This window comes from Theropithecus gelada, chromosome 1 (genome assembly GCF_003255815.1).
Source record: "Theropithecus gelada isolate Dixy chromosome 1, Tgel_1.0, whole genome shotgun sequence".
NCBI classification, from domain to species: domain Eukaryota; kingdom Metazoa; phylum Chordata; class Mammalia; order Primates; family Cercopithecidae; genus Theropithecus; species Theropithecus gelada.
Window position 1 is genome coordinate 119706741 of NC_037668.1, and position 24787 is coordinate 119731527.

The following is a 24787-nucleotide window of genomic DNA, read 5'->3' on the forward strand; positions in this document are numbered from 1 at the left end:
CGCATGTGCAAAGAGAGCTGCGGCGGGAAGTGTTGCGCAGGCGCATCCGATCCACTCGGTAGGTGGGGAGCTCTTGGAGACGGCGACCCAGGCATCTGGGGAGCCCCAGAAGTCGTACTCCCTTAAACCGTGAGTTTCAGACGGTTTGTTCCGTGGCGCGGGATTGTGAGGGATTAGGAACGAATTCTGGATGGTGACTTCGGTTTTCTCGCCGTGCAGTTCCTTTCCCCGCCCCCCTTCGGATCCCTCCGACCTGCGGCGGGAAAGTCGCGCGCCTGCGCACTAAGCATCTGGTTCGGTCTCTGGCCCGAGGGAAGCCGGTCTTTTTCGGCTGACCTCGCGGCCAGGGCTGGTCGGAGGATTCCCATTCATTAAGCCATCTCCTCCTCCGCCCAGTACTCGTAGCCAGGGTCGTATCAGTTCTCCATCAACTTGCGTGGGGCCTTGGACGAGCTTCCTGGCGCTCCCTGTCAGTGGCGAAACGGTTTTCTCCCTCGGTCCTTTTCCTGACTTCAAACCGCCCCCGGCGCTCGGCCCCTCCCCCACGCGGTCCCGCAGGCTACGCCGGACTCGCAGCCTCGCCGTTTCCCACTGCGCCCGCTGCTGCGCGGGTACCCAAGCCGGGAAATTCTCCCTGCAGCCCCCTGCCGGCGTTTCTGATAGGTGAAAATAAAGCACATGGAATTCCTTAGAAAAGGCCACAGTATGCCCTACTGTGGAGGTTTGGACACATGGTGCGTTTGAAAATGTTTGCCCCTTTGGGGGCAGTGGCATGTTTTTAGTGCGTGGTTTAGCGAGTGATGTAAACTTCTCCAGTGTTCTAATTTTTACAGCTGCTTTGCTTCCCCTGTGGATGTAACCCCTTAGCTGGCATTTTGCATCCCAATTGTCTTGTGATGGAGGCGTCTTTGGGGATTCAAATGGATGAGCCAATGGCTTTTTCTCCCCAGCGTGACCGGTCTCAGGCTGAAGGCTCTTTAAAAAAAAACGAGCAGAATTTTAAACTTGCAGGTATGTGTTTAATTCCAAAGATGTACAGTTGCAGAGATTTTTCAGGCAACAATTCTGTGTTTTCAGTTGCTCTCAAAAAATAAGTAGATTGAATCTTAAAGTGAGTTGTGTGTTTCTATAGGACAGTGTTTTAAAACAGAGCTTCATAAGATCTAAATGTAGGACTGAATTGCAATTTGGAAGACTGTAATACAACCCGTTTTACAGTTGAAGTTGTTATGGTCATCAATATTGGTAACTAAGAATGCAGAAATTTGATGATGCCCAAATTAAATTTCTCTTCTCTACCTGTGTTCTTGTCTCTACTCACCACATTGCCTTAAGCTTAAATTTAGAAATTGACACTGGAGATCATCACTTAAGTATTCAAAAGCAGAACTCACAGAGAAAAAAATATGAAATGTTTGTAGCAATAATAAAGCACCATATCTCAGTGTAGAGCATGAAATGTTGTTTGGCCGTAAACCAGACCTTGGGGTGAAGAGGACAGGGTCAAGCAGTGCGTGCTTTTGTACACTCGCATGTGTGCTTTCATTTCTGCTCTGGCACAGGACCTGGGACATAGTAGGTATTTATTAATAATAAATATTTGTTAAATAGAGGAATTCTAGTTGACTGTATTTTTTTTCCTGAAAGGGTAGCCAGATCTTTTCCATCTTTGTCTGAAGTGAATTCTGTGCTTGTCCAAAAGATACTTATTTTGACCTTTTGTCCATATATTCTTTATAACCCCACCCTAGAAAAATATGACATCACATACTTTCTGCTTTGATGGAAGTCATTTATCCCAGTTACCTAAACTTGAAACTTTAATCTTCAGCTGATGCTTTTTATTTGTTCCCCATATCGTCACCTAGCTTTATTTCTTTTTAATAGGTATGGCATTGTGTCTTCTTTCCATTCCCATTTCCACCACATTAATTCATTTCCTTACACTTTGTTCCTGATTTACAACAGTTTCTCACCTATGCTGCCTGCTTGCACTTTTCCATCCTTCAGTTCATCTGGTACGTTGGTGCTAGAATAATCTTAAAATGCCACTTTCATCCAGTTTCGTGGATACTGTTCCTCTTCCTTTCCATTTTTCCAGCAGTTAGCTGTTTTTTTAGTTCATCTTTCCGTTACTAGTCATTGGACACATAACACAGTAACACAGTCATTGTAGTATTCTTTTTCTATCGCTTAGGATTCTGCATTTTGTCTCCACTGTAAGCCCCTTGGTGGCAGTATCTCCTCTGGCTTCTGAAGTATGTTGTGACTTCAGCAGAGTATCTGAATGGATGACTCTGACTTGGTTCTGGCATCTTGTTTAGGAGAATGCCACTATTCTAATATTCTGAAAATCCGCTGGGAAGTAAAGAATGGGGTGAATTTTATTCCAGATTTCAAAAGTTTTGTAGCGTCTATGTAACAGAATATTGGACATTATAAATAATACGATAAATTGTAAAACATGCTAAAACTTTACTCTTGCAGCTCTTTTTAAAATATGATCCTTAATAACAGCTAAAATTATATAAACATAACTTCAATGGGGAGTAAAGCTGATGAGGTCCAGGCACGTAACAGTCTCGTAATCTAATTGGGAAAGTAAATCAAATTAGATCATAAGACAGGTATATCCCTGCACCTTATCAGCTTTACTCCTTATTGAAGTTATATTTTTGATTGGATGTTTTATATATCTTTGCATTCCCAGAGCTTAACAGTGTCCAGCACATAGTAGGTGCTTGAAAATATTTGAATGAATGATTTAATGTAAGGATATAAAGTAAAGTACTTAGTGTAATGGATGAATAGCATGTCTCTTTATTTTGAGATATTTGTAAGATTTTTTATAACATTTTTCTGATAAACATGATTATTGAAAGTTTTGAAGTAAAGAAAGCCAAAATAAAGTCTTTTTGCATTATTGAAATATTGCCTGAACCGGAGTATGAGATCTTATTTCTGATCTCCATTTTTTGTTTAATATATAACTTGAATATTGCTGATGTAGTAAATATTCTACAACTGGATTTAAGGTCCATTGTATATTATATTTAATCACCTTTTACTGTTGACCCTATAGATTGTTTCTATTTTTTCCTATTAAGAAAAATGCTATAATGCACAAACTATCTGGCATAATATTGGTCAAATGTTTATTCTTTCACTAATTTGGCAAGCCTTTTTTTTTTTTTTTTTTTTTGAGACACGGTCTCTCCGTCACCCAGGCTGGAGTACAGTGGCGCAATTACAGCTAACTGCAGCCTTAACTCCTGCACTCAAGCCATCCTACCGCCTCAGCCTCCTGAGTAGCTTGGATTACTGGCATGTGCCACTACACCCAGCTAATTTTAAATGTTTTTTTAGAGATAGGATCTTGCTATGTTGCCCAGGCTGGTCTCAAACTCCTGACCTCAAGCAATCCTCCCATCTTGGCCTCCCAAAGCACTGCGATTACAGGTGTGAGCCACCATGCCTGGCCAGTAAGCTTTTATTATTTTTTTTAAGTATCTTACGATATGCCAAGTTTTAATAAGTGAGAAAGAAAGTGTCTATTATATACAGACACTTTTTTAGGTGCTAGGGATAAATCAAAGCATAAAACAGAAATGAACACCCTGATAGTTAGACAGTAGACAGACAGTAAACAAAAGAAATAAATACTAATGTTCAAAAGGGATTAGTGTTACAAAGAAAATGTAAAAGGGAAGGGGAGATAGGAAGTATTGGGGAAGGAGATTGTAATTTTGGTTAGTATAGTTGGTCATAGCCTTCTGTAATATTTGAGCTAAGACTTCAAGGTGGTGAAGGAGTGAGCTGTGCAGATATTTGGGGAAGAGCATTCCAAACAGAGGAAACAGCAAGTACAAAGACCCTGAGATGGGAGTGTGCCTAGCATTCAAGGATAGCAAAGGAGGTCATTGTGGCTAGAATGGAGAAGGTAATTGGAGTGAAGTCAAAGAGACATGTGAAGAGACTTTCTAATGGAGTGAGATGTGGAAACCATTAAGATTTTGAGCAAAATCGTGACAAGGTGACTTAGCTTTATCAGAACACTCTGTTTAAACTGTTTGCTATGTTGCAAGCTGACTGACTGCTGCATTACGGATAGACTACAGGCTGGCAAGGAGTGTAGTTAAGGAGAGTATTGATATATTAAAACCAACTTGGATATATTATGTAGCAGAAAACAAAAGTTACTTAAAATGTCAAAATAGAAACCTAGACCTTCATGTATAAAATAGAGGCATTTAAATAATTTTTAGCATATTATAATAGACTTTTCAGGGTCCTCCTCCAATCCTCAAAGTCTATTTCATTTGTCTGTCTTTAGTACTGTTTTCCAGCTTTTGACATGAATGCACTTTTCTGCTTTCTGCTCTCGTTTCCCACTTCAGAATTTGAAGATATTGCATTCACTTTGGTTGCCAGGAAGTTTTACTGTTGTTTAAAATTGTTGAAGTTGTTCTGAAGTGACAGGAAACCTTAATAAACATTTTGAGTTTTGTAAAGAGGAGTAGGTACATAGTAAGTGAGTACTGGTGTGGAAGCACCCTTAATGTTTCTCCTCCCCTTCACATCTGTTCTCCACTTGTCATTTTTCTTCTTAAAAACTTTCTGTAGCTTTCATGTGCATTCTCTCTTCTCTTCCTCAGCCACATTCTATTTCTTTTATTAGTATTATTATTATTGAGACAGGGTCTCCCTCTTCTATCGCCCAGGCTGGAGTACAGTGGCATGATCATAGTTTAGTAACCTCAAGCTCCTGGGCTCAGGGTATGCTTCTGCCTCAGTCTCTGTAGCTGAGACTACAGGCCTGTGTTACAAAAGCCAGCTAATTTTTTGTTTGTTTGGTTGGTTTTTAACTTTTTTAAGAGATGGGGTCTCAAACACCTGGCCTCAAGCAATCTTCTTGCCTTGGTCTCCTAAAGTGCTAGGATTACAGGCCTGAGCCACCATCCCAGGCCACATTGTATTTCGTTGTCTCTCAGCCCTCCCCCTGCCCTAATCATCCAAGCCTTTTTTGTTTTTTGTTGTTTTTTTTTTCTTGTTACTGTCTTTACAGACATAGTTAATTTTTCCTAAAGTGTTGTATTCGACTTTCACTACTTGGTGAATGCTTCAGAACAAAACTTAGCCATCAACTGAAGGCTTCCTATCACCTTCGGAAATCCTCCACAACCTAGTAGTATATGCATTCTTTTATTACAGGTATCACCTTGTATTAAGAATGATAACATGTTTCCTCTACTAGACCAAGCTCTTAGTGGCTGTACCATATTTATTAGTTTTTTTTACATGCCCATTGCTGAGCATTTTTTAAAACAGTATTTATTTAAATGAATTAGTTCTAGCCAGGTGTGGTGGCTCATGCCTGTAATCCCAGCACTTTGGGAGGCCAAGGTGGGCAGATCACTTGAGATCAGGAGTTCGAGACCAGCCTGGCCAATGTGGTGAAACCCCGTCTCTACTAAAAATACAAAAATTAGCCGGGCATGGTGGTGCGCGCCTGTGATTACAGCTGCTCCCGAGGCTGAGGCATGGGAATCTCTTGAACCCGGGAGGCAGAGATTGTAGTGATTGGAGATTACATCACTGCACTCCAGCCTGGGCAACAGAGTGAGACTCCATCTCAAGAAAAGAAAGAAAATTAGAAAATATATGTATAATTAAAATAAAGGAATAAGTTCTCTAGACATCAGCAACACCTCTGTGAAACTAGGCAAATGATTTAACCTCCCTGAATTGAGTTTCCTTATCTGAAAAATCAGGATAATAATTCCTGTTCTGCCAAGATCACAGTACTGTTAGGAAGATCTGAAAAGATAAGGTATGTGCAAGTGCTTTGAAAATGTCTTAAACTTATGCTACATAGGGCTAGTAGAGCCTAGATGCTGTAATAAAATCTGAAGAGTCTTACCTAGTTATCTTCTGTATCCAGTAGTTTACTGGGTTTTGTATTATTGTGTTCCCTTGTTTTAATTATGTACATTTTTATAAAGAACTGATATTTATTTAAAAGTAGCAATTTATCTGTAGTCAAGGATAGAGAGTACTACTGGCAATTGGGACAAATTTTTAAAAATACGTTTTTACATGCTTGAGAGCTTTAGTAGGCCTTCTCTCTGAAAATATAGGGTGAATATTCAATACGTAAAATTTTACCAAGCCTTTAAGATGTTGTATCTTTACGGGAAATAGTTTTCAAGAACATCGCAATGTGTCCTTGTCATGCCATCTAGTGATCACAGCACAAATTGTTTAGTCATTTTAAAAATTTGATGGTTTTTCATGTTGTAATCTATACAGTAACAATGTATCTATTAGTATATAATTCCAGTATAGTAGAAATTTGGTGTATTTAATTATGGGACTGTCATTTTTGCCTGTTCAAGAGGTGTGTGTGAGTTATAGCAACTTGATAGGGTTTTAATCTTACAAGTTTTATTAAAACTTTTATTTATAATTAATTATGTTTTATAATTTCATTTAGCTTTTTAAATTTTAAGAAACTATAAAATATACTGTCATTGATTAAAAGTCTAAATTTTTGTTTCCTTGAAAGGTGTTAAAAAAGATATTGAGAAGCTTTATGAAGCTGTACCACAGCTTGGGAATGTGTTTAAGATTAAGGACAAAATTGGAGAAGGTAATTTGGGGATATGCTTTACTATTTTTACAAGGTCTTTTTTCCCTCCTGTTTTCCTTTTGTAATCTTGCTTTTCATTACTACTTCTTATTGAAAAATATACCACTTTTTAGACTATTAAGACCGTAGTTTTATTACTAATTATGGTAACAGCTTTTCTTTTTCAACCTCAAAGAAAGAATAAATAATAAATATTTACAGTAAAATGAAATCCTGTTTTAATCTATTATGCCATTGAAACAGTTTTTACAATCTATTTTAGAATTGTTTCATTAACATTTTTTAAAACCCTGATATTGAAAAATTTAATACATTGTTTTACAGGCACTTTCAGCTCTGTTTATTTGGCCACAGCACAGTTACAAGTAGGACCTGAAGAGAAAATTGCTCTAAAACACTTGATTCCAACAAGTCATCCTGTAAGAATTGCAGCGGAACTTCAGTGCCTAACAGTGGCTGGGTAGGCAATTTAAACATATTTTAATTGAACTTGTATATAATTTATAAGATTTTAAAGTAGATGCTTAGCAGGGATGAGGAGATTGTATGTGAATTAAATACATTTTTCAGTCAAGTGTTTGCAATTTGCTAGCACTTTCCTTCTAACCTTGCAATAGTTAGTTAAATTTATAGTAATTCTTTTAGATTGGATTTCCCTTGAGGCTCGGCTTGATTTCCTGTCTTTTATCACTGCTTTTTGTAACCTTCCTGCCAAATCATAAACCTTGGCTTTTATGGTTTACATTATTTTGTAAATGTAGGGAGCTCACATTTCACATCTCCCCAGCTATTGACGACCTCATCTAATATTTTATTTAGAATAATGGAATCATCTGGTATGGTTTCTCTCTGCTGGGTCATTTCTGTCAACATAAGGACATGATTTAGTATCTTATCCTCCTAAACTGCCCTCCTTCTTCCACCTGCTCCATCATTTCTTTGTTCCCCCCTTAACAGCCAGACTTCTCAACAATTATCTGCATACATTGTTTTCATTTCACACCTCCCTTTCACTAAATACTCACTGTGGCTGTTCTCCTCTAAACTGGAAACTATAGAGTCAGCCATTACTCTAGGCATCATTTAGCACAACTGACTTGAACCCTTATCTTAACTTCTGTACTGCCACACCCTCCTTGTTTTCTTCTTCCCTCGTTTGGCCTTTCATTTTCAGTGTCTTTGCCAGCTCTTCCACTTCTATCTGACCCCTAAATGTTGGAGTTCCTCATGCTTGCTCTTGGGTTTCTCTGTATTCTCCTTAGCATCCTCCATTTCCACATGATCTAAAGTAATGATTCCCACAAGTATATAGTTAATCTCAGACCTTTTATTGTAACTACCGGTTTGTATATATCCACTTGCCTATTTAACATTTCCACTTGGTGCCTGATAAATATCTCAAACCTAATATGCCAAAACTAAACCTTAACATGCCAGAAATAACCCCACCACAACAAATGTTCTTATCTACCCATCTCTGCAAATGGCCCATCTACACACTTGTTCAGGCCAGAAACCTAGAAATCATCCTCATTTTCTGTTTCTCTCCTAAACCACATTAATCACTAAGTCCTAGCCATTTTGCCTCTAAAATATATCTAGAAGTTCATCCATGTCTATCTTCTCTGCCACTACCTCAGCTGAAGCCTAGACTATAACTGTAGCCTGCTGCGTCTTTCTCCCCTTCATTCTGTCTTCACACAGCAGCCAGAATGATCTTTAAAATATAAAATATATATGTATATAACTTAAATTGGGTCATTAGTTCCCCCACTTAAAATCTTTCAATGGTTTCCCTTTGTACTTTGAAAAAAAATTCAACCTTCTCATGCCTATCTTCCCACCTCCTTCACTGTGCTCCATTTCTTTAGTTTATCAAATTTGTCTCAAGAGCTTTCTTACCTCAGGGCCACTGCCCAGACTGTTTGCCCATTCAGGAAGGCCTCTCCCAGTCATTGCCTGCTGACCCTTTATCTTCTGATCTGAGCAAGAGTGAAACTGGACACAGGAGTTCATACTTGTAATCCCAGCACTTTGGGAGGATTGCTTGAGGCCAGGAGTTTGAGACCTGCCTGGGCAACATAGCAAGACCCCATCTTTACAAAAAACTTAAAAATTGGGCAGGCAGGGTGGCACACATCTGTAGTCCCAGCTACTTGGGAGACTGAGGTAGGAGGATCATTTGAGCCCAGGAGTTTGAGGCTGTAATGACCTGCGATCGCTCCACTGCACTCCATCCAGCGTGGTCAGCAAAACAAGACCCTGTCTCTAAGGAAAAAAAAAGAGTGACACTGCTTGAAAGATGTCTTCTCTGAATTAAATTAGATTCTCCTATTTTCTTCTAATTGTCATAGCATCTTTTGATTTCTTTCAAAGCCCTTACCATAATCTGTCATTATAAGTTACCTTGTTATTATCTGTATTGTCCACTAGGTAGTAAACTCCATGAGGACAGAAATTCTGTAAATTTTATTCACTGTTGCATTACTAATGTCTGTAATCCCTAACAGCAAATAACAGTGCCCACTAAATATTGAATGAATGAATAAGTAAGCCTGTTTGTTTCAGCCCTCTGTGTACTATAGAAGACAAGAAAATGAGATGGCCTTTGTAAAGAACGCTTGCATACGTTCTTGTACCGTAAATGTGATCATTCCTTTTTCTATACTTTAACTGTCTCCCTCTACCACTTTTTCTTTTTTTGTGCTTAAAAAGGTACATGCTAAAAATGCCTTCATCTGATCTTACAACGCAGTCAGGCAAATTGTCTTTAGGCTCAGCTTCCATTGTGTTATATTTTCCTTCCTTCTGTTTTGTTTCTTCCTTTCCACTTAAATTGCTGTCTTAAAAATTACCAGTTAATTATTCTTTGCCAAACTAAAAGCCTCCCCTCAGTTGTTATTCTCTTTGACTTCCATGCTAATAACTCCTCCTTCAAAATTCCTTTCCTATTTGGCTCTCTAACTTGACTTCTTCCAAGCTTAGTTTTCTTTTCTCACTATTAATTTTCATGTCTCTAGGTATCATTTCTCTGCAAGTACTCTCACTGACTTCTCACTTGTCTTACTTAAGGTTTAGTCCCTTATCTAGATAGCTCTATCAAAATGATGAGGTCTGGTTTTAGCTGCTTCTTTTACTGGCTTTACTTATGTTTTGATATCTCTATTGTTTTCTTACTCAGGCTCAAAATCATAGAAATCACCTTTGTCCTATTTTACTCTTTTATGAAGCAGTGTAGCATAGTGATTAAGAGCATATGTCTGGAGCAAAATGCCTGGGTTCAAATCCTGGCTGTATGATCTATTAGTTTAGTGACCCTAATTTATTTATTACTGTTACCATCTTATCTGCTAAGTCTTATTAATCTTTTCCCTTTTTTCTCACTCTGCCACTTCCCCAGTTACAACTATAATTACCTCGTTGGAATTATTATAGTAACGTCAAAACTGGTGCTATTTTTGTTTTAAAAGAAAACTTTAACACAAGAACACAAGTCACTTATGTTTATATTATGTGATGATGATTTTAAGTCAGTTTTCAGCAATATGTATGCATTGCTAAAATTGCGGTTTTTAAAATTAGACATAAAGTTTCAGTCCCTCTGACTTTTCCTCTAAAAGTTCGTTGTGCATTTTTCCACTAGGGGGCAAGATAATGTCATGGGAGTTAAATACTGCTTTAGGAAGAATGATCATGTAGTTATTGCTATGCCATATCTGGAGCATGAGTCGTTTTTGGTAGGTTTTAATATTTCTTGAATTTTTATTAGCTGAATATTTCATTGCAAACAATATTTGTAACTCATTTCATTCATAACTTTATTTTAGGACATTTTGAATTCTCTTTCCTTTCAAGAAGTACGGGAATATATGTTTAATCTGTTCAAAGCTTTGAAACGCATCCATCAGTTTGGTATTGTTCACCGTGATGTTAAGCCCAGCAATTTTTTATATAATAGGCGCTTGAAAAAGTAAGTATGAAGAGTTACTACAAAAAATATTTACCCTATTTCTCTTTTAAAAAACAATTTTGTTGTCTATATTTAAGGTATTGAACATGATGTTATAACATAAATAGATAGTAAAAAGGTTACTATTGTGAAGCAAATATTTCAGTTACCCATTTTATTTTTGTTTTTATGGCAAGAGCAGCTAAAATTTACTCATTTAGCATGAATCCCATATACAATACAGTTTTATTACCTGTAATCTTCAGAGTGTGTGTTAGGTCTAGATTTATTTATCCTACATAACTGCTACTTTGTATCCTCTGACCTATATCTCTTAGATAGAACATACTGCAACAGCCATGCACAGATTATTTCTGTTTCAGTTTCTTTGTGATTGGGAAGGGAACTGTGGTGAAGAAGAAGATAAAATTGTATTCGTGGAACAGTGTACATTATTAGATATACCATGATTCAGTGGAAATAGCCTGAACTAACAGACTTAGAGTCTAATAATTTTTGACCTTAGACATGTCTGTTACTCTGGACTTCATTTTTCTTTGGACCACATGATAGCCAATTTCCTGTTTTAATATGAAAGTTTTATTTTTATGTATACTTTTTAATGCTGATTATGATTATAAGCTGAAAATAACATAAATACCTCTATATAATGGATCGTATTGAACATAGTAAGATTATAACTTCTTTTTTGAGCTTTTATACCCCTGACTTAAATTTTCTTTAATTGGATCAGATTTTAAAACCATGATTTTAATTTTTTAAACTTGCTTAACTAGAAATTATCTGCTATGATGCCATCTCTGCCACCATCAAAGAACAAAGGATTGTGTTTATGTTATGTATTCCTCTTCTGCCTTATGAACCTAGACCACTGGAAAAAGAGAACATTTGATTGATTGTGGGACACCTCTTAATTTGCAATCTAAGTTAGATGTTAAATTCTTACTTTGTCTGGAAAACTTATGTTTTTTTTCTTTTCCAGAATGCTATAAATTCCCCCCCCCCCAAAAAAAACAGCAGAATGTTATAAATTCCTAATTGATCCCAAAAAGAATTACAGTTTTTATGAGGATGGTTTGAGAGTATTACAATGTTACTAAGCTTTAATTGTTACAGATAAGTAAAAATGCTTAATTTTGTCTCTTAGGTATGCCTTGGTAGACTTTGGTTTGGCCCAAGGAACCCATGACACGAAAATAGAGCTTCTCAAATTTGTCCAGTCTGAAGCTCAGCAGGAAAGGTGTTCACAAAACAAATCCCACATAATCACAGGAAACAAGATTCCATTGAGTGGCCCAGTACCTAAGGAGCTGGATCAGCAGTCCACCACAAAAGCTTCTGTTAAAAGACCCTACACAAATGCACAAATTCAGATTAAACAAGGAAAAGATGGAAAGGTTCTCTCTCTTTTATTTCTTAAGTACTGACACTGTTTTAGAAATGTACTCCTTCAGCCAACAGAGGGAGATACAATACTAGGATAGTACTTGTAATTTAAAAAACTTTTTTTTAACATTTGTTATATGTATTCAGTTGATTAACTTTTCACTAAGATTTGTACTGAATCATTTTGGTTACTATTTTAAAACTAAAATTTACTTTGTCCGTTTATAACATTTGTCATTACCTACTATGAAATCATATTTTATGACAAAAATGGAAAATATTACATTTTCCCTGCATGTTAAAAAGTTCAGATTATCCTTTTTAAAAGAAAGCATTAGTTATAGGGGAGGAATTCTGAAGTGTCTATCTCCATTTTAGCTGCACAGCAAAATGTAACATCCATGCAGGTGGTTTTTGAATTTTTTTAGTTACATATATTTGTGGACTATGATAACATTGTATGGGTGTTGAATTCTGTCTAGACTATTTTCTCCTTTCACAGAAGTGGTTTGGTGCCTGAGAATGACTTGGATGCAGCTGTTTTTGTTTCATCTCACTTAACTCTTTCAAAACTATGGCAGAGTACAGCTGGCAGAAAGTGTTACAGATATAATCCTTATTTTCCTTGTTTTTGTTGGTATTGTAGGAGGGATCTGTAGGCCTTTCTGTCCAGCGCTCTGTTTTTGGAGAAAGAAATTTCAATATACACAGCTCCATTTCACATGAGAGCCCTGCAGTGAAAGTAAGTAATGTAGCTTAATAGCATAATGATCAGTCAGTCATACACTGAAGAGAATTTAGGTAATAACTAGATTAACATTTATTATCAGAACTTTTTTTAAAGTAGAGTTTGGCTTTGGCAGAAGGTATTACTGCTTTGAGCATTTAGTCAAAACTTGTTTTCTCCAGTTTTTTTCTGAACTTTTCTGGTGGAATTTTTTCTCATTTTTGGTTAGCTGACTATTACTGCTCTTTCTCTAGAGGAAGAACCTTAAGGGCTTTTCTGTCATTGCTAGAGTGTGAGCTCCATACAGCTAGCTAACTGTTCTGACACATAGTTGATAGTGTAAAGATGTTTGTAAAGTTAACAAAATCATCATCAACGTAGATGATTTCAGATTGACTTAGGATATCTTGTGACAGCTAGACAGCATGAGCAACAAATTAAAACTGTGATTTTAGCCAATGTACTTGTGCAGTTTACAGTTCTGAAATGGAGTTAGACACTAGAACATAACTGTTTTATACTTTTGTAATATATCAGGAAAAGTTCTAATAAAGTATAAGTCAAATATTGGCCAAGCTAGGACTAATGAGTAAATTTTAATGTAAGGCAACTTTGCAGAAAAACCCAAGACCTTAAACATTTTAATAGACAACTGTTTATTTATCGTCCAGTAGCCATTCAGCAGTTTTTAAAGCTATGCTTCCGCTATTGCTTTTTGCCATACTAGCATTTTAGGACATCGTGTTAAATGTCATGAAAATAGAAAAATAAGACTTTTCTTTTACAGCTCATGAAGCAATCAAAGACTGTGGATGTACTGTCTAGAAAGTTAGCAACAAAAAAGAAGGCTATTTCTGCAAAAGTTATGAATAGTGGTGTAATGAGGAAAACTGCCAGTTCTTGCCCAGCTAGCCTGACCTGTGACTGCTATGCAACAGATAAAGTTTGTAGTATTTGCCTTTCAAGGTAATGTGTTTTGATGGTGTTATAAAATCACCAGCATGCTGCCATTAGAAATTGCATTGATTTGGGTGGATAATTTTGTGAGTGCAAGGGATCAATACAGATCAGTGAACTGCAGTGGGCCTTGATGCACAGCAGTAGTACCTTGAAGAGCAAATGATAACAGTTTTCATATATTATTTATTTAATACGGATATACTCTGGAAAACACATTTGTTCTTATATGCAAATAAGTAGGATGGGGTGGCTTTTAGAAGCTTCGAATCACACATTTTGCTTGCTGATGTAATCTTTTCTGTTTTCTCTTTTTATTCCCATTTATGTGGAGTAACCAGAACCAAACAGTAAGAGCTCCTCTCTTACTCCCACCTCCAACTCTTTGATTCATAAATTTCTCCCTTTCCTTCAAGACTTGGCTTTCATAAAGCCTTTCCTGATTAACTCAAATATATAAGTGTATCTGCGATCAGTTACTCCAAACAGAAATGAATTTTTATACCTGTGAATTGCTATTGGGTTCTATTTTTCTATTGTGGCTCTTATTATCCACTACTGCTTTTTCTTCTTGGAGGTTATTTTAAAACCTTTCTGGAGTAAATCTGGGGAACTAGTAGAGGGAGTAAAAACCAGTAGAAGAAAAATCGAGGCTTTTTATCCCACTAGATTATCATTTACTTCATAGTAACACTTACTATATAGGTATCGAGGCAAAATTTACTGTGAACTAAATTGATGAATGTTATCTTTTAGACTTACATAGTTCAACTTTAACATAACTAGAGAAATCTTATTTCATCATAAGGCGTCAGCAGGTTGCCCCTAGGGCAGGTACACCAGGATTCAGAGCACCAGAGGTCTTGACAAAGTGCCCCAATCAAACTACAGGTATGTTGTACTGGAAATACAGAACCCAATTAAAATGGATTGTCCCAGATGTATTTTATTTTATGATCTTTGTCTATTTATAACTAATATTTGAGCTCTTCTGCTTTTATTTAAGTTATGTAAGCAGTTCTAGCAGTGTGGCATTCCTATTTTTGAGCTAATGCTATTCTTTATGAAAGTTTTTAATCCTAATGTTGCCTCTCTTTTTTTTTTAAACAGTTTATTCCATAGATTACATTTTGCGTATTTATTTACAAGATGATCTTACCATCTTGTAAATAAATACGCAAAATGTAATCTATAGAATTTTGTTGACATCAGCTTTGTGGGGGAAAAAAATTATGTTTAATAGTTTTTGCCAACCAAAGACTTAAAGCATTTTATTTGCTTGCTTAATACCTCAAAAGTTTCCTGTGATGTAGATATAATTGTGTTTGATTAAAATTATTTTTGTTATATAAACAATATAATAGCAGTTAGAAGGTTTTGAAAAAGAAAAACGTCTTCCATAATCTAAAAAGTTACCATGGAGCTGGAATTCAGGAAACATCTTGAATGAATAGATGGATCCTGCTGTTCACTTGGATTATGGGCTTTGAAGAAATGCATTCATTCATTGAATGTCTGTTCTTGCTTGCTAATGATAAAGTAAATAAATAAATGAGACCATCTGTTCACACTCTAATCAGGACACACTATCAAATAATTATAAAATAACCTGTTGAGTATGGTAGTAAAACTTATACAAGGTATTTAAGGAGTATCTAACTATCCTAACCCAAAGAGATTATGAAAGGCAATTCATGAAAGAAGTGACCTCTTAGAATGTAAATTGGGCTGGGAGGTTAGCATAGAGGCATGAGCCAAGGAACTCAAGAAACAGCATACAGAAAACTAAAAAAGTTTCATTTTGGCCGGGCACAGTGGCTCACACCAGCAATCCCAGCACTTTCGGAGGCTGAGATGGGCGGATCACCTGAGGTCAGGAGTTTGAAACCAGCCTGGCCAACATGGTGAAACCCCATCTCTACTAAAAATACAAAAATCAGTTGGGTGTGGTGGTGTGCACCTGTAATCCCAGCTACTCGGGAGGCTGAGGCAAGAGAAGCACTTGAACCCAGGAGGCGGAAGTTGCAGTGAGCTGAGATCACACCACTGCACTCTAACCTGGGCGACAGGGCAAGACTTCATCTCGAAAAAAAAAAAAAGGTCTAATTTTGCTAGAATATTAAGATGCAAGTTGAGGAATGGTGAGAAATAAACCTGGAATGAGGTAGACAAGGTCAGACCACAGTTGTTACAGTTTGGACTATATACTGTACATATAATCAAGCGAAAGAAGTGGCAGTGGTATATTCTAGATGGATCATTCTGGCAGGCATTCAAACAGTTTAGCTTTTGGAGAGTGGTGGCATGAATTTTTCCAGGTGAGAGGATGAAAATGTGAATGAGGGTATTAGTAATAGGAATAAAAAGAAAAGTGAAGGGTTGGAAAAGGCAGAGCTTGGTGGATAATTGGATGTAGAATTTGGGTGTGGTGTGGTGAGGGAAAAGGGCATTCAGGATATTTACCAGATTCCTAGCTTGGGAGACTTGGATGTGTACCAGTAACCAAGGTGGAGAGTAAAGGAGAAGTAACTGGTTTATAGGGGAAAGTAAGGTTGGTTTTGGGTATAATTGGTTTGAGGTATTTGTGGGACATCCAAATAGAGATATCCAACAGAATCAAAGTTAAGTCTGATGCTCAGCGAAGGAGCTGGGCTAGAAATGCAGTTGAATGTCATCATTATATAAATGACAGTTGAAACCATGAAGTGGATGGACCAATCAGGGAGAGTATACAGAGGAAGAAGTTAAAACTCTGAGGAACATTAGTCAGCACTTAAGGCTTGGAGAAAACATTGAAGGAGCAGGCAGAGGTACCAAAGGAGCTAAGAAAGGCATGTGGGGCCGGGCACAGTGGCTCACCACACCTGTAATACCAGCACTTTGGGAGGCCAAGGCAGGCAGATCACTAGGTCAGGAGTTTGAGACCAGCCTGGCCAATATGGTGAAACCCCGCCTCTACTAAAAAGTACAAAAAATTAGCTGGGCATGGTGGTGCGTGCCTGTAGTTCCAGCTACTGCGGAGGCTGAGGCAGGAGAATTGAACCCAGGAGACAGAGGTTACAGTGAGCCGAGATTGCACCATTGGACTCTAGCCTGGGCAATAGAGACTCCCTCTCAAAAAAAAAAAAAAAGGTGATACAGTAGCCGAAGGAACAGAGCAAATAACCTGGTGATACTAGGAGGTCAACAATTAGGAGAGATATCCCTTTTAAAAAAAAAAAAAACAAAAAACTTTTTAACATCAAGTTGAGCTGGTCGTAATCTCTAACAGCCAGAATTAAGAAGATTAAAGTTTCTATAGTGGGAATGTAAATTAGTACAACCACTTTGGAAAACAATTTGGACGTTCCTCAAAAAACTAAAAATAGAGCTACTACATGATCCAACAATCCCACTGCTAGGTATATACCCAAAAGAAAGAAAATCAATGTACCAAAGAGGTGTCTGCACTCCCATGTTTGTTGAAGCACTATTCATAATAGTCAAAATTTGGAAGCGACCTAAGTGTCCATCAACAGATGAATGGATAAAGAAAATGTGGTACTTACACACAATGGAGTACTATTCAGCCATGAAAAAGAAGATCTTGTCATTTGCAACAACATGGATGGAACTGGAGATCATTATGTCAAGTGAAATAAGCCAGGCACCAAAAGACAAGCATTACATGTTCTCACTTATTTGTGGGATCTAAAAATCAAAACAATTGAACCCATAGAGAGTGGAAAGATGGTTACCAGAGGCTGAGAAGGGTAGTGGGAGGGTGTGGGGGATGTGGGGACTGCTAATGGGTACAAAAAATAGTTATAAATGAATAATCCAGCATTTTGGGAGGCTAAGGCGGGTGGATTGCTTGAGCTTAGGAGCTCGAGACCAGCTTGGGCAACATGGTAGAACCCTATTTCTACCAAAAATACAAAAAAGTAGCTGGGTGTGGTAGTGTGCACCCGTGTACCCAGCTACTCAGGAGGCTGAGGTGGGAGTATCACTTGAGCCTGGGAGGCGGCGGTTGCAATGAGCCGAGATCACACCACCACACTCTAGCCTGGGCAACAGAGCCAGACCCCATCTCGAAAAAAAAAAGAATGAATAAGACCTAGTATTTGATAGCACAGCGGGGAGACTATAGTCAATAATTTAATTGTACATTTTAAAATAACTAAAAGAGTACTTTGGGAGGCTGAGGCAGGCAGATCACTTGAGCCCAGGAGCTTGAAACCAACCTGACCAATGTGGCAAAATCCCATCTCTACTAAAAATACAAAAAAAAAAAAAAAAAAAAGCTGGGCATGGTGACACGCCTGTGATCCCAGCTACTCAGGAGGCTGACGCATGAGAATTGCTTGAATCTGGGAGGCAGAGGTTGCTGTGAGCTGAGACTGTGCCACTGCACTCTAGCCTGGGCCACATAGCGAGACCATGTCTCAAAAAAAAAAAAGAAAAGAATATAATTGGATTGTTTGTAACACAAAGGATAAATGCTTGAGGGAATGGATATCCCATTCTCCATGATGTGATTATTACACATTGCATGCCTGTATCAAAACATCTTATATACCTCATCTATATATGTATCTACTGTGTACTCAGAAAAATTAAAGTCTTTACAGCCACAAAAAAATAAAAATAAAATACTTTTTAAAGGTTTCTATAGCAGCAGTTGGTGCTAGTGTCAGCTGAAGAAGAGCTTCTAGTGTTCATTACTTTTCATTAAAATGAAAGCATTTTGACCAGTATGGTATGTAATTCTCAAGGATCATTCAGATTTTTTCCCTCTTAGCTGTTTTTGGATTCCTTTTGATCCTATAAAATGTTCATTTACTTATTGTTTCCTAATGATTAAGTATCCTTTTAAATTTACCAACATGTTTCTTAAGAAAGAAACATTTTGCAGTGAGGATTCTCAGTCCTGGTTGTACATTAAAATCACCTGAGGAACTTTTTTTAAAACATTGATGCCTGAGCCCTACTTTGGAACTGTTCAATCAAAATCTCTGGGTCTGGGCATCTGAATTTTTTAAGGCTCCCAAGGCGATTCTAATGCATAGTAAATGTTAAGGACTATTGATTTAGATGATAAAATTATAGACTTGAAATTTATTTTTAAAATTTGTCTTCTATTGCAGCAATTGACATGTGGTCTGCAGGTGTCATATTTCTTTCTTTGCTTAGTGGACGATACCCATTTTATAAAGCAAGTGATGATTTAACTGCTTTGGCCCAAATTATGACAATTCGGGGATCCAGAGAAACTATCCAAGCTGCTAAAACTTTTGGTAAGCAGTTTTGTATTATAGAACAAAACAGAATGCCTTTGATTATCTCCTACAAATCACTTAATAAATTATTATGAAATTTTCTTTACAAATAAACATTCAGTCTTGATAAAGTTCTCTAATATTAAGTAGAAAATTCTTCAATTGCTTGAAAATAAACGTATCATCTCTCCTCTATACATATAATCATTTAATCTTATTAAGCACAAGTAATACCTTTTGCAGTATTTAAAGTTTACCTGTATAATTTTGTAGGAATAAGGAGTAAAATCTTAACTCCTTTTAGTTATGGTTTGACTTTTATTACATACATTTACCTTTAATAATATGTTTTACTTTTTTATTGTATTTTAAACATCAGATGTACTATGTCTTGGTACTTAGAGTGTCCTTGCCTTAAATGATCCTAGGCTATACTAACAAGTAAACAATTATTAATACAGTATAATAAGGATTAGGGAAGAGAATAGAAATTTGTGTTGTCAGGTTGTGTAGGTTTATGGTAGCAGAGAAGCAGAATGCATAGAAGGCCTTAACTGATGGGATATTATTGTAAACATATATTGGACATGGATGTCATCTCCTTAGCATGCAAGTTCTTCAAGACTGGGATGTGCAGTGTACTTCATAGGGCACGTGAGAATTATCTCAGCCTTGCTGTGGCCAACAGTCTGAACTCAAATGCCCGTTTAATGTTTATTTTCCAAGCTCAGTTATAGTTAATGCTTTCCAAGGAATAAGTGGGATTGAGTCAGCTTACTACCACACAATACAGAATACCCCAGGAGATAAAGGTTCAACCAGCCTACCTCAAGAGTAGCTGGGCTGCCTTGTGCCCAGCCCCAGGATCAGCGGGTCTTAACCGGGGTTGCATGTCAGAATTATCTGAGAATCTTTAAGAAATACATATGTCTGCCCACTCTACCTATTCTTGGAAAATATGATTCAGAAAAATAAGATACTTAGGAAGGCTCCAGCCTTGTTAGTTTGAAAAAACAAGTGATTTTGACTAAGAAACTACAGGTGTTTAAGAACCACTGCAAAAATTACTGCCCTAGCTTATGCACTAGTGCTATAGTCCAATCTATAAGAAAAACTTGGTGGTTGTGAAGAAAGCCTCATCTTAATGGAGGCTTGCCAAAATATGTTTCTACAGCAAAGTCGGTCCACAATTGTAACTATCTTGTACTTATTGTAAGAAAATTTTATTTGAAGATAATAGGATGAAATAATACATACAAGGGAAAAGTGACCATGAGTGGAAAACAAGATTGATATCTTAGAAATGGCATTCTTACATAATAATAAACATAACAAGTATGTTTATTCTCAACTGAGAAAACTTTCATCTACTATTGAATAACTTGGTGAGAGGTTTATGAACATGAAGTTTATCAGCCAACACCAAAATATTTTATTGAAGAGCTTGAATCTCCCCATTGGTAATCCAAGTTATAATCAGGGCCAACAATGGAAGTACAACATCTGACACAAAAATACTCCAGATCAAGTGCCATGATAGCAAGCAAGAGCTTTTAGAGATTTATCATTGTAATACTTGTTTTCATATTTGAAAAAAAAAATAGGACCAGGCACGGTGGCTCACACCTGTAATCCCAGCACTTCGAGAGGCTGAGGTGGGCGGATCATGAGGTCATGAGATGAGACCATCCTGGGTAATGTGGTGAAATCCCATCTCTACTAAAAACACAAAAATTAGCTGGGCATGGTAGCACACACTTGTAGTCCCAGCTACTCGGGAGGCTGTGAGGCAGGAGAACTGCAGTTGAAGCCAGGAGACGGCAGTTGCAGTGAGCCAAGATTGCACCATTGCACTCCAGCCTGGCGACAGAGCACGACTGTCTCAAAAAACAAATAATAAAAATAATGCCATAGGACTTGTCTCAGTTGTGTTAGTATGACATCTGTAGTTATTTTAGTCAGATCTTACTATAACTTTGGACTGAGTATAAAAGCCTCAAAATTTCAACAAACACAACTGTGTTCCCCTTTGTAACCTAAAGAAATGACGTAGCTGAGATTAGCAGTGAGATCACCTTTACTTCTCTTATCTGTAACCTATTCCACTGTCCTCAGCCCTTAAACCTGGCTCCATTGTGGGTTGTCATTTAGTACTCAGTGAATTGTATTGGATAAATTAAAAAGAAAAGTCTTGAGCTGAAACAAATTCCTGACACATAGTAGTCTGTAACAAAGTATGTTGACCGATTGTGTTAGTTGGAGTTATTTTTCCTGAATGTTATAAATGAATCTTCTTTTTGGTCATATAAAAAAAAGCATATTGTATAACTTGGGGACATGTGATAACATATACTATTAATTATTTTATGACTTCAGAACAAGCTAATAAAGGAATAAAAAACTATGTGAGTATTCCCCTCTGGCTCTGATTTTCCAGAGAGAATAGGAATGATAGAATCAGTTCAAAAGTAAAAAAGGATTGGCATATTGTATCCTCATAGAATTTGGTTTTTGGTAATTGTTTCTTTTGTTTCCTCCCTTTCCCTCCCCTCTTTTTCCCCTGGCTTAGTTAAACATCAGTCCAGTAGTTAGTTCAGAATAGGGAAAGGTAACTTTTTATCATCCTCAGCCAGATTAATGACTTTGTTGACAATCTACATTCCCAGAAAAGCATCTAAATGTTATGGTACTTATTGTTTAGTACATTTATGTTTAATAAGTAAATGCAAGGCAAAAATAATACATGATTGCCATTTGCGTGATTAACTTCTTTTTGCACATCTGATAATAAACCCATCAGGAAGTTGTTTCAGACATTTATATTTTTAAAAACTGAGATATAGTTTGTTTATTTGTTCATTCAGAAGCATTTATTGGGGCTTTATGTATGCCAAGTACTATTGCAGGTCTCTACTTTGACAGAGCTTAAATTCTAGTGAGGGAGAGAACATAAGTACTATGAGAAATGAGTGGTACTGAGAAAGATAAAAGGAAAAGGGGAGGGAAGAGGCTCATTTAGGATAGGTTGGTCAAGAACAGCATCTCTAAGGATGTATGTTGCCATTTGAACAGAGTTGTTGAAATGAATAATGCCTTTTTGTCTAGTCCAACAGACATTAACTGACCACCTAACATGTACCAGGCATAAGCTGGGTTTGAGAGGTTCAAAGATAGATAAGATAGTTCCTACCTTCAAAGAGCTCACAGTCTACTAGGTGGGACAGACATATATAGGATAGCAAAAATAATAGTAGAACTCCTCCCAAGATACAGTAGAAGCTGAAATTGATCAATTCTCTCTGAGGGTGTCAAGCCTGAGGTGATTCTTGATCTGAGTGGTGATGCCAGTGAGAGTGTCCTGGGCACACAAGGAGTGCAGGACATCATAGGCAAAGACAGGAGTCATGTAGTCAAAGACATAGAAGGCTGGAAAGGAAGTAGAGTGGGGGCGTGGGAGCTGCAGCTAGTTAAAGATTGTAGAAGGATAAGATGAAGCTTGAGAAACTGGCAGAGTCAAGTGAGTGCCTGGCATAGCTTAGTAAGTCACTGCTTTCTACTTACTATCTCTCACTTTATCTCCCACTGTGCAATTCACATACAACTTAAATATAGCATGTGGTGCTCTATCTCACTGTATGTGTGTGTGTTTGTGTGTCCGTGTCCATAAAGCATATGTTTGAACTTTCATGTTTCTCATGAGAGAGGCTTCTGATATACTCAAATAATAAAATGGCTTTTTCTGTTGTTGTTTTTTCTTCTTTTGCTTTTAGGGAAATCAATATTATGTAGCAAAGAAGTTCCAGCACAAGACTTGAGAAAACTCTGTGAGAGACTCAGGGGTATGGATTCTAACACTCCCAAGTTAACAAGTGATATACAAGGACCTGCTTCTCATCAACCAGCTGTTTCAGAGAAGACTGACCATAAAGCTTCTCGCCTCATACAAACACCTCCAGGACAATACTCAGGGAATTCATTTAAAAAGGGGGATAGTAATAGCTGTGGGTATTGTTTTGATGAGTATACTACCAATTTAGAAGGCTGGAATGAGGTACCTGATGAAGCTTATGACCTGCTTGATAAACTTCTAGATCTAAATCCAGCTTCAAGAATAACAGCAGCAGAAGCTTTGCTGCATCCATTTTTTAAAGATATGAGCTTGTGATGATGGATCTTCATTTAATGTTTACTGTTATGAGGTAGAATAAAAAAGAATATTTTGTAATAGCCATAAGTTCTTGTTTAGAGACCAGAGCAGGATTAATAATTTATTTTAACATTTTAGTGTTTGGTGGCACATTCTAAAATATAGATTAAGAATACTTAAAATGCCTGGGATAGTTGTTGGGACTAACAACATGATCTTCTTTGAGTTAAACCTACCTAAGTAGATTTTAGGTGGGTTCCTTATTAGGTCAGATTTTTAGTTTCCCTAATTACTTTTCACTGACATATGCAGAAAAAGGAGCAGTTTTAGTTTTAATTAATTAAAATTAACGGATGTGATGAGGATTAAATGAATCAAAAGACTTAATTTGTAGATTTTTTTAGAGTTATGAGCTATGTATACTTTGGGGAAACTCAACCTGGTGCTGGTGCTCTAACAATGTAAGAAAAGAAGATAATTTCCTTTTCTAGAGGTACATATTACGCCTTTTATGAACACTAAAACAATGAGGAAATGTTGGTCATGGGGCAAAGTATCACCTAAAATTGAATTTATCCATTTTTTAAAAACACTTTATGAAAGCATTTTAGTGTGAATTGCCATTTTTTCTTAATGGCTTCTCGATTTTCTTCCTTCTCTGCCCCTACCAAAAACATTCTCCTCGGAAATTACATGGTGCTGACCACAAAGTTTCTGGATGTTTTATTAAATATTGTATGTGTTTACAGTTGGGAATTTAAAATAATATATACACTGGTTGATAAAGGGAAGCTGCAGGACCAAGGTGAAGATTGATAGTCCAAATGCTTTTCTTTTTTGAGGTGTATATTTTTTCACACCATCTTAGATATAATTAGGTAGCTGCTGAAAGGAAAAGTGAATACAGAATTGACAGTATTATTGGAGATTTTTCCTCTGCATAGAGCCATCCAGATCTCTGTATCCTGTTTTGACTAAGTCTTAGGTGGGTTGGGAAGAGAGAAAATGAAGTAGGCAAAGAGAAAAGGACCCAAGATAGAGGTCCCTATTCAGAAATGATATATATCAATGACAGCATATCAAACTTCCTATGGGAAAAAGTCTGGTGGTTGGGTCAGCTGACAGATTTCCCATTTAGTAGTCATAAAATATAGAAATAGTTGAGGGACATATATTCATTTTGTTATTTTGAGCATTGGTAGATCAGTATATCTACCTAATCTGTTTGGTAATTATAGGGTATATCTATATAAACCATTACCATTGATCTGCTCTGTCTTATGCCATAATCTTAAAAAAAATTGAATGCTCTTGAATTTGTATATTTAATAAAGTTATCCTTTTATATTTTTTATGTCAGAGTACTCATTTGAAAAATAGCTTTTTTTTTAAAATTGACCACTGGGAATAGTTTTCTTTTGAGATGGGTAAATGATGATATTTCTTCAGCAAATAGGTAGCATGTTAATGAAACAGTCATATTAACACATATTCAGAAATTAAAAAGAAAGAAAAATTTACCAAAAGGGTAGATAGGGAGACATTCTCTAAGAAAGTTTAAAATTCAGGGCTGTTGTTTTAACTTTCCATTAATGGCAAAGAACTTGATTGATCCTGAGGGGGAAGTAAAAGGGAGCTAGTGTTTTTAAAGATACCTAGTGTTACAAATTAGTTCTCAGGGAATTTCAGTCCC

At 36.9% G+C, this 24787-nt stretch overlaps 1 protein-coding gene across 5 annotated transcripts; it reads left to right on the forward strand.

Moving 5' to 3' along the window:
- On the forward strand, nt 1-24439 carry CDC7 (cell division cycle 7). 5 transcript variants are annotated; one of them, XM_025368150.1, is made up of 12 exons: nt 1-58; nt 834-1011; nt 6566-6649; nt 6974-7109; nt 10293-10386; nt 10477-10619; nt 11767-12016; nt 12652-12747; nt 13520-13698; nt 14498-14580; nt 18816-18965; nt 22718-24439. In XM_025368150.1, exons 2-12 carry the CDS (start codon nt 897-899, stop codon nt 23110-23112), a joined length of 1725 nt encoding a protein of 574 aa, XP_025223935.1. In that variant the 5' UTR covers nt 1-58; nt 834-896; the 3' UTR covers nt 23113-24439. The 5 variants fall into 5 exon arrangements, with proteins under 5 accessions (XP_025223935.1, XP_025223915.1, XP_025223924.1 ...); XM_025368130.1 differs by having other exon boundaries at nt 28-129; XM_025368139.1 differs by having other exon boundaries at nt 28-129; nt 868-1011.
- Nucleotides 24440-24787: the final 348 nt, after the last annotated feature.

Coding starts and splice junctions, on each gene's coding strand:
- CDC7 (XM_025368150.1), top strand. CDS start 897: ATGGAGGCGTCTTTGGGGATTCAAATGGATGAGCCAATGGCTTTTTCT. Junction 6,650..6,973: donor TAAGGACAAAATTGGAGAAG/GTAATTTGGGGA, acceptor ATTGTTTTACAG/GCACTTTCAGCTCTGTTTAT. Junction 18,966..22,717: donor CCAAGCTGCTAAAACTTTTG/GTAAGCAGTTTT, acceptor TTTTGCTTTTAG/GGAAATCAATATTATGTAGC.